Source organism: Arachis duranensis, chromosome 1 (assembly GCF_000817695.3).
Source record: "Arachis duranensis cultivar V14167 chromosome 1, aradu.V14167.gnm2.J7QH, whole genome shotgun sequence".
NCBI classification, from domain to species: domain Eukaryota; kingdom Viridiplantae; phylum Streptophyta; class Magnoliopsida; order Fabales; family Fabaceae; genus Arachis; species Arachis duranensis.
In genome coordinates, this window is record NC_029772.3 from 89,131,539 (window position 1) to 89,142,765 (window position 11,227).

Genomic DNA, 11,227 nt, shown 5'->3' on the forward strand with positions numbered 1-11,227 from the left:
TGAAAAATTAAAGACGATGGAAGGAACCCTACAGAAATCAAACTCACTGGAGATGTGAGTGTGTTTGAGTGTATTTCTGAAGAAAAGTTTCAACCTTTATTTCCTAAAACTTACTAATATTTATAACCCATATCTGTTGCCTTGTATGCGAATTCTTAGGTAACTGTTCCCACTCTTTTGCCCACAAACGTTACCCATAAATTCCTCACTCAAAGAAAGCCTTCAACTTCTTTACTTACATAACCGCTCGATTCTCTATTCGAACAACTGTTCAATTCTTCATTCGAGTGCTTGTTCGATTTAACAAGGTATTTAGATCGAGTCCATGTAAAATAATTTCTAATTAATGCCTGCACGTGCGTTTTCTCGACCTCTGATTTCTTCTTGACCCTTCACTAGCGTTTCGAATCAACTAAGACTTTAAAAAATAATTATTTCGACTAACAGTATGAATTGAAATTAAATTAAATCATGGAGAGATTAAATAAACTCTTAAAATAATATATTCTTATAAATTGAATTAAACATTCTAAAAGTCAAAACTATATCAAATCAAGCTTATAATCACAAAAAAATATATATTTATCTTATATTTATATTTTAGAGTAAAGAACAAATCCATTCTTGACTTTTTTTTTGCGGACATTTTTGTCTCTGAGAATTGGAAAATACTTTAATGTCCCTGACCCCCCCCGAAAAGTGGACATATCTACCTCTCCGTTAGAGTCACTCCATTTGGCATGACGGAAAACAGTGACGTGGCTCCCGTGGCGCTGACCTGGCCGTTACGGGCTGCCACGTGGGATGGGCTTTTGAAAAGAGGACGCATTAGTCCTCAAGAACCAAAATGTTGCAGTTTCTCCCCCATCTCCAATCTATGAAATCCTTAAGCCCTAATCCTTCAACAAAGTATGCGTCATTTACGATGTCATTTGTTCATGAACCAAATTTATAATATTCTCATGAATGGCTCTCTTCCTTTTCATCACATCAACTCATTGATCAGAAGGACCCTGCAATTATAATTATGCGTCGTTTACGATGTCAAGGTAATATGGTAAGACAACTAGCTAATGATGAAAGCTAGAAAATCACAAAGATATTATTCCTAGTGGCTTGCTAGGGGCAGGCATTGTAAACTCATACATGATATATCATGGAACATGAATGATTATTAACATAGATATCATCAATATGTGTGAGATGACACTAACAACCATGAAACAACACACCAAAAATTAAGTTAATGGAAACACAAACTACCTGTACATGCTTTGATTTAGCTGCTTCCTCTTCATCTTCCAAGATAGTCTGCTTTGGCCTGAAAATTACACTATCTAGTTAACTTACGATAAAATGATCAAGCCATTAGACAATTTGTATATAATCTTATACTCATCTAAACTTTTTCAAATGCTCTGAAAATGCAAGGACCATTAACTCTTCAGTTTCCAATACATTCTTGAACATCGGATGCAGACCCTCACGTGGCAAATCCTTTACTCTTCAAATAGACTCCTTGGATGGTAAAGGTTTTGTCTTCATATATAAATGGAATGTATTGTTACATGTTCTCTGCAATGACTCTAATTCTGCATTAGTATCAATAATTTTCCTAACTCTATCTGAAACAAGGTCAAGGACTGTTTGAGGGAATCAGCCATAAACAGTTTCTCCATTTTCCATTGTCTGTTCAATTTTCGACATTACTCTAGTCATATTCTGCAAGACCTCTTCGGTGGGAGCAGCTTTTATTGGCTTCGACAGAAACAAATGAAGATCCAATAGGTAAGCCATATCCTCCGATGTCACGAAGGAATAAGCAGTGCCAGTATGGCCAGCCCTTGCAGCCCTCCCAACACGATGAACGAATATCTTAGGCTTTGGAGGGAAGTCCCAGTTGATAACATTATCAAGCAACAAAATATCAATGCCATGAGCTGCAACATCCGTCACAATCAATAGCATCATTTTTCTCGACCTAAACCTTGCGTAGGATGGGATTTGATGGATTAGGGCTCAAGGATCTCATAGATTGGGGGTGGGGGAGAAATGGCAACGTTTTGGTTCATGGGACTAATACGTCCTCTTTTTAAAAGTCCATCCCACGTGACAGTCCGTAATGGCCAGGTCAGCGCCATGGGAGCCACGTCACCGTTTTTCGTCATGCCAAATGGAGCGACTCTAACAGAGGAGTAGATATGTCCATTTTTCCGGGGAGTCAGGGACATTAAAGTATTTTCCAATCCTCGGGGGCAAAAATGTCTGCGAAAAAAAGGTCAGGAACGAATTTGTCCTTTACTCTATATTTTATATTCGGTTAAGATTTTAGCTCCTTTCTAATATTTGTATAACTGAATTTTTATTCCCACAAAATCACCTTTCTATATTAATTTCTCTCTCTAGCTAGACTATATTTACAGGTACAAATAATTATTTAATTATCCAACAAAAATTGACACGACTCGATTAAATGAATTCTATATTATTCGATAGGTAATATGATGCAATTAGGTCAAATTCGATTAAGCTTGACGTTAATTGGTTCAAGTATGGATTTTGGTATTGTGAAACTGAACCAATCCATTTAGGTTTATATTAAATAAATAAATATATATAATAATATATACACAACTTTATCCTATTTAATTTAAATTATGATATTTATTTAAGGGATAAGTATTATTTTATTCTCTAACGTTAAATTATAGGTTAAATCGAAATCGTTCCTGATGTAATTTTTGATTTAGAATTGTCTTTTATTATTAAATTACTCCAATTTTAATAAAAAATTATAAAATTAAAAAAAATAAAAGAAAAGTCCCTCTCTTTCTCTCTCTCTCTCTCTCTCTTTGGCGGCGACGCGAGTGACGGCGGCAATTCCTCCCCCTTGGTCACTAGCTCATCGTCCCCCTTCTTCCCCCTCTCTTTTTTCTGCTTGAGCTTCTGCTTCTACTTTTTCGACTTCTGTGTCTTCTTCTGCTTTTTTTGCTTTTGCTTTTGTCTTTGCTTCTAATTCTAATTTTGATTTGTTATTTTCTAATTTCATTGTTGTTATCTGTTGATTTTGTTATTAAATTTGATGTTGTTTAATCTGATTTGGTATTCTTGAATTTGATTTTGTGTATTTGGTGGTGGTAAAGATGCTGATGGTGGTGGTAAAAGTGCTAGTGGTGGTGGAGGGTATTATTGTCTACAAAAAATTAAAAAGACGATTTTAATATGAAATAAAACGTTTAAGACGATTTTAAATAAAAAAATTACATGAGGGACGATTTCGATTCTGACCGTTTATTTAAAAATAACTTTGATAATGTATTATTATTTTTTTCAATTACATATCATTACATAATTTTTTTATTTTTCTATATTTTTTTAAAATTTATTTTTAATCGAGTATCTTTGAATATTGAACGAATTGGATCGAATTTAATCGTTTGAATTTACTTACAAACAACTTTTAATCTGAACTAATCAAATCCGATTAAAATCTAATCGGTTCAGGTCTCATTTTCTTAAACCCGAATTAACTTGAATCGTAAACACCTCTTTTTCTGGCGACTGTGTTTCTGAAAATGAAAGCGAGGCTAACAGCTATTAGTTAGAATAGGTTAGAAGCAGTTATAACATCCTCTCTTATTTGTGAATGTCTGTTATATGAGTGAGTACTGTAATGATTTGTGATGTAAACAACATTATAAATACTTCTGCTGCAGCGGTACTGTATAATAATATGGAAATTATTTAATTCAATTCTTATATAATAATGAGAATATTTAAAACACCTATTTTACTTAGGCCACTCTAATTTTATTAGAAGAACAGAAATAAACAACAACATGTCACAAAAGTATACTGTTTATTAATTTTGTAAAAGATGTTATGTTATGAAACATGAAACATACATATCTTGTTCAGTTAAAAATCCCTTGTCCCGGAGCCAATATTCTTTTAGGATCAAATTTATTTTTTGTGTCTTTGAAATTTTGCCACTTGGAACCAAAATGTTGAATCCATTCTTCGTGAGTTTTGTTTCGTGGAAGATATTGCTTGATTCCAATGCCTGAATCTTTACAGAATTCTAATATTTGATTCTTTTGCTCATCAAATGTCTTCAATGTATCATATGTAACTTCTTGCAGAACACTCACAAGATAAAAGACTTGTTCATCAGGTATAGCCACTGACATTTTATCATTCCACCTGTGAATTATTATATGTTAACCAATATATCTTTGTTAATTAATTCAATCAATTAACTATTAAATTTAATTTTGTTGTACTATTAGTATAAAATAATTTTATATGTATATCCAATTACGTAATGTTATATCATGTAAAAAAACAGATATAATTGCACAATAATATAAAATACTGTTAGTATATCAAAATTAAATTTTTAACTATTACGATGGAACTTACTTTGTTCGGTTCATGGGGAAGGCTAGTATGATTCCGTTGGCAGTAAGGTTTTGTTTAAAGATAATGTTCTTGAAAACCCCTTCATTTATATCTGAGATTCTAGATCCTGGAACAAAAATATCCAACCAAGATTGAGGTCCTTCAGGAAGTCCTTGTCCTGGATTCTCAGAACTATGTAGAAAATTCTGGTACAACACATCTTTTTCATATTTAAATGTAGGAACATACTTTAATCCCGTCACCAAACGTTCAACATCCTATTTAAGAAACAAAAAGGTATAGTATATTTATTAGTATATTAAATAGTAACGAGTGATTCTCAATAATAAAACATACAACAGACACATGTGTCGTGCAAATATCGATAAATAATATTATATTCAAAATGTATTTAACACGTATATAGATACAACAATTTAATAAAACATTCGTAATTCATAGAGCTAAATAATAAATAGCACATGATTAATAGTAAAGTACCAGATCAATTTGGTCTTGAGTACTGTTGTTGTAATATTTGGCAAGCTCCAAGACATAGAGGATGTTATGTTGGGCTAATAAGGAATTTATGCGAGGCAGATCTTGTGTTGGAAAAAAGGAAATGATATTCGGCCACTGGTTTATCATAAGAAAACCTTCTACTGCATCGAATGCATTATCATTTCTTCCATTCAATGAAATTAAGTATTCTTGGTCTTTAGAATATGCAGAGAAATCACTGTAAAGCAAACGAAGCGACTTTACCTGCAATCAGTCAACAAGCGCATAATTCTTTTGCCTTTAATTAAGGGTATGTGTATGTTATAGTAAATACTTTTAATTTGTTGGTTAAAATTATATATTATAGTACTATTAATCAAAGTAATATGGTTTTTCTAAAATTTTGGCAAGCAATTAAGTAAATATTAATCATAGTATAAAAATCAGATATTAACTAAGTATAACTAATATTGATAAAAAGTATTATTTTCTGATATTTTCTTGCTCTTGTTATTATTCCAAATTGACCTAAACCTCCAAGAACACCATAAAATAACTTCGACTTCCTTTTTGCAGAACAAGTCACAAGAACTCCTTTACCTATATATAAAGCCATGAACCAACATCATTTATTGCATTTTATCTAAGCAAAGATACATCTATAGGAAATGTCAACGACGTAGTATGAGAGTAGGAACTCAAAGTTCAAACAACATGAATAATAATGCCCACATATACCACATGGAATCAGGAAATTAAGAAAAATCATACTAAACATATGTAAAATTTTAGTCACTAATCAATTATCACATATATAGAAATGTGGATTTAGTATATTTTTTAAAAATTCTGTTATATTACTGTAAAAAATAGGCTTGATTATTTTGGTACTTAACTATTTAATTAAAAAATATATAAAATAAATTACATAAATACATAATAGTTAATTTGGATATTGATGTTTAGTATAAATTTAACATTATATTTTTCTTAAAAAAAATATTATATACACTATCTTTATATATACTTTTATTATTAATATTAAAATTAATTAATAAAAATTATGTTTAAATCATAAAAAATATATAAAAAATAGTAGAAGTATCATATCTCATAAATAATCAAATACTTCATTACTTTTGGTACACCCTATATGTGATGCTAGTGGCTAATTACTCAACTAATTAATAATTATTTAAACTTTTTTATAAGAAATTATTTATTTATATTTTTTATTAATATTTAAATTAGGTAGAAATTTATATACAGTTAACTTTACATAAAGTAAATATCTGAGAACCGTTAAATAATTTAACTGATTTAACTAAATTTTTATTTAATATCGAATACCAACTTCATCAGAATTTTCATCTTTAAATTAACTTCAGATAAAGGCAAGCACGCGTAAATTTTTACGGTTAGAAATACCTGTAATAACATCTAGTTCATAAACATTGGCAATCTGAGGACCAAACTTGAATGTTTGACCACCGACTCCGGCATTGACGAGGGTTCCGCCAACAGAAGTGAACAAATTATCAGTCCAAGACAGCGGTGTGAGTCCATATTCAAGTGCTGCATTTAACACGTCACTCCACACCTGTTCACCGCCCACGTCAGCATAAGAATTCCACGGATCCTTCTCATCGCGAAATATAACAACCCCCTTCCCGTGCCTGTAACCGTTTAGATGCGTCATGTTCACCACTATCCCCTCACGCGCCATCGCTTGACCGTGAACCGAATGTGCTTGCCCTCGTGCTGCTATTGTGATAGGGGTAGAAAGGGAATTTGACACTTTTATTAGTTCTGATATTTCAGTTATTGACGTTGGTTCAAGAACCGCCAGAGGCTTCTCGTGAATCGTAAGGCCGAAATCGGTTGAGGCGAGTGTAAGGGTAACATTGTCACAAACTAGGTTATTTGAAATCTCCGTGGATGCATGAAATGCTGAACATGGATGATGTGTGGTTATTATTGCATTTGTGAGCATAATTATAACTAGATTTATCAGCAGAATCAATGAAACATTTTCAAGTATCGAAAACCTTGCCATTGTACGTGTGATATTTGATCACTTTATTATACGCTTCGGGTATATATAAGTGTAAGAACGTCTTTCAATGGCTAACTGTGAATATAACTCATTTTATTTTTTAATTTACACACTCTATCATGAGCGAGCAGAAGTATTGATGACTCAATGGCTAAGTGTGAATATAACTTGTTCTATTTTTTAATTTGCACACTCTATCATGAGCGAGCAGAAGTATTGATGACATCGAACTTGACTAATACAAGGGTAATATTGACATATTGTTATCCATCGTGTTCTATATATACCTTATACTAAAGAAAGTTAAATCAATTCTTATATTTGTAAGAAAAGATGAATTATTATGATGGTATTGATTAAAAGATAAGAATATAATAAATAAAAGAGATATATTATAATAGAATGAAAGACAACTATTCTACTTTTTATCTATTTTTTTTCATATTTTTTTGAAGATTTTTGATAGTCTAAAGAAGGAGATTAAATCTATGATTTTCTTTTAAATTTGATTAATTATACTTCAAACAAAAAAATAAAACTTAGCTTCTGTTCTGTCTATAAGATGAGTTATGTAGGAGACAATTTTATTTTGTCTCATAAATCATGAAAAATAGAACAGGAAAAAAAAATGACACAACCATATATTCTGATTTAGTTGTCTTGTCTTGTGTAATGCAATTTATATTCAGTCTTCACTACAACATTGATAAAGTTTTTACTATCATTTCATGTATTACATACATCAACTCTCAAGAATTTAACCTAATCTTATCAAGGACAAATTAAATCAGATTTCAACATAAACTTGACTTGGCTATGTAACTTTTTAAACTCTCAACACACTAAGTGCTTATCACTACAAGAAAAACACCCATTCAGGTATACTTGAAAAGTGTAGACAAAAGTAAAAAAAATGATGCTTTAGGCTACGGCTACGCTTTTTGGAGTGATTCCTATTCGGCTGTTGCCTATTCTCAAAGGCTACGCTTTTCTGCACCAAGGGCTACGCTTTTGGCGTCTGGGAATAGGGTGCGCTTTTCAAGTGATGTTGTCCAGGAACAAAAGCTACGCTTTTCAGCTTCCATTTTTACCAGAATAGGCTACGCTTTTTAATGCTACTGCATCACTTGTAAAGCGTAGCCACAGTGTATACCATGGCTACCGTTTATAAGTATAGCCTTAGGTCCCTCATTTTTTTTGTATACCATAGCTACTGTATATAAGTGTAGCCTTAGGTCTCTTATTATTTTTTTTATTTTCTGTATATATATGATATTTTAATAATTATTAATACAACATAATATTTTACTAAATAATTTCTTTAAATGGTAAAAATTATCTCTAACCAAAATATATTTATAATAATAATCCAAAAGTACTAGAATGAAGTTAATTGTGAATATTTATACATCTAATAAAAGTCATTAGTTAACTATACATGTATCAATTTTCATATAATAATTCTCAATAAAATTCACAAGATTCCTCTCCTTAAGCCTTGGATTCGCTACAGGCAATTCTTTATCTGCAAAACATATTTGACTATCTGCTTAATAAGATCAGCATCATCCCCCTAGCATAATATGAAAATAAACTAGAATTAAAAAGCATACTAGATATGTTTATTCTTTTGCTGAAAGAAATCTAAATCGACGAGAGAATAAGAGTTTCACACACAACTCAACTGCCATACATTGGTGAGAGAATAAGAGAAAAATATTGGTACTGATCATAAGTTCATAATACCAAAATAGCAATGGTGTTTTCTTTAGTGTTCTCTCCCACCCTCAACCTTGCTATGCCTTCTTCTCATTCTTGTTATGTTTCCTCCAATAAGTACTATTACAGTTACAGAAAGAGAAGGACACAACACAAGAAGAAGAACAGTGAGAGTGAGAGGTAGCAGTAGCAGTAGCAGCTCCTCCATGAAAAAGACAAAGAAAGTTCACAATCTGATTCTTTCAACCCTTCTGGATTTGTGACCGATAACCCTTCAAGCCAACAAGCAATGAATTGTATAAGGAACACATTTAATCAACAATTCTAATTCCCTAAATAAACCACAGATCTGGAACCAGTTAGACAATCACAGACATTAATAAAACTATTATTTCCTCTAACAGCAAGAAATCATCATTAATTCATTATTTATTGATGGCATCAATTGAATAAAACAAGCAAAATAGAAACTGCATATCATTAAATCCAGTTGTGTAAATACTACTAAATAGCTCAGTAAAACACTGCACCTGAAGCCCGAGGGCCCATTTTCACTCAACAAGGATCTGTGGTCTCATTCCTACTTGATAGTCTGATGGTTTCAGTGGCTAAGAGAAGGGGGGGTTGAATCTTAGCCCCTTTTTCGCTTGCTAACACTTGCTGGACTTAAAGGAAACTTTTCTGTTTTTAGCTCGTCCCTAGCCACGAGACATTTTCATTTTGTCTCGTCACTTGACACGAGACATTTTTTATTTTTCATCTGAACAGTAAACAGAATTGAAGTAGGAAGAGAGGTAGAAGATTACACCCAGATATATCCTGGTTCAGCTGCTAAGTGCAGTGCAGCCTACATCCAGTCTCCATCACAACAATGATGAAATTTCACTATAATCATCCAGATTACAAGTTGTAAAGTGCTAACCCAACTTACAAGGGGATTCCCACAGAATCATGAAACACAACACAGATGTACAAAGGAACTCTAAGACATCTATGGCTTTTTCTTTTAATTTTGCACTCTCTGCTTTTTTCCGCTCTATGGCTTTTTCTTACAAACCTCACTGTTTGCCTTTTTCCATGAGACTCAAGACATGACAAAATTAAACAGAAAAATACTAAACAGAAAACATTGAAGGAGAAGAAGAACTGCTAGCTTAGGTAGCTCTGAGACTTCTGTGCCTTGCACTCTCAAATCTTACTCCTTGCTTCAAACCATGACTGTTCACCCCTTTTATAGATAAGTGAAGCCTTCACAGTTGAAACACAAACCCGAGCTCAGCTTCTTTTCCTTCACAACAAACCGGTTCGGCCACAAAGAGAGAAGAGGTAACTCATGCAAAAACCAACATGCAAATACCTCTAGTCCTTCCTTGGTCATCACTCTTCATCAATCCGAGAACTCCATCCTTGGCTTCCTCTCCAAGATGGATTTCTGGCCCTTGATGCTTCATGATGATGATGACTTCATCTGCTCCAATCTCTGCCTCAACCATCACTTCGCCACTCTAGCTACTTCCTGTGGTGGTTGAGCAGAATCAAAGACAAGCCATGCCTCCAAAGATCTTCCTTGCTGGCCGAATCTTCATCCTTTTTTGAGTATGAAGGATCCGAGATTACCTCACCAAATCTTACCAGATTAGGTGATAATCTCAGCCACAGCATACTTTTCTTTTTCTTTTTCGTGCCATCAACTCGATGGTCTTTAGGCTTGCTTTCCTTTCCTTTCGGTAGCTCCAAGTAGCTTCCATGGCTTCCTGGTTAATGACCGAAGAAAGAAGAAGAAAGAGATGAGAGAGAAGAGAGTATTTGGAGTAAAAGCAATTCAAAGTGATTAAACAAATTAATAATTAGTTTGCTTTTACTTCCCTTGCATAAGGTAGCGTGCAGCACTTATGACAATCAATCAATTCAGCTGCAAATTTCTCTCTCATGTTTCCCATGCAATAAATGGTAATTTAATGAAATTTGGAATCCATCACATGGTATAATGCTTGTATCCGTTGGAAGCTTGTAACGTAACTAAAGAAATGGGTTTTAGTTAAAATGAATAAGACAATATTGTGCCCCATTTCCTTTTAAATTCGGACCAAGCATTTTTGGTATTATACCAAGACCTTTAATTGGGCTTGTTATCACAATTGCTGGCCCATTTAAAGCATTTGCTTTCCTGGTAAGTTTGGATCAAACATAGGAAGCTTTTATCAAAAACAAATATGGGCTTAGTTGCAACAACTTTTGTTTTTCGGCCCAATTATAAACCTGCATCACAAAATTATCATATGATTAATTAAGATTAATAATTTTGTAATTAAATATTTTAATAATGTTTGTTCATCACAGATATTAAATTGGAGTTTTCCAAACTCATCATAGTCCATATAACCTGGAAGGTACTCATCAACTGGAGAAGAAACTTCACTGGAATGATTACGATTGAAACCAGCATCCTAAACAGTTACATTATAAAACCAAAAATAAGCTTTGCACAATATCTTATTTGAAAAGAGAAAACAAAAAAATATAATACCAAGAACAAAAAAACTACAATTC

General features: G+C 32.7%; 1 protein-coding gene across 1 annotated transcript; it reads right to left on the reverse strand.

Annotated features, from left to right (window-relative positions):
- Window positions 1-3,914: 3,914 nt before the first annotated feature.
- LOC107496704 (cytokinin dehydrogenase 3) lies at window positions 3,915-6,954 on the reverse strand. The gene is made up of 4 exons (XM_052251406.1): window positions 6,331-6,954; window positions 4,903-5,063; window positions 4,423-4,679; window positions 3,915-4,203 (listed from the first exon to the last, which is right to left on the reverse strand). Exons 1-4 carry the CDS (start codon window positions 6,893-6,895, stop codon window positions 3,915-3,917), a joined length of 1,272 nt encoding a protein of 423 aa, XP_052107366.1. The 5' UTR covers window positions 6,896-6,954.
- Between the last annotated feature and the right edge of the window lie 4,273 nt (window positions 6,955-11,227).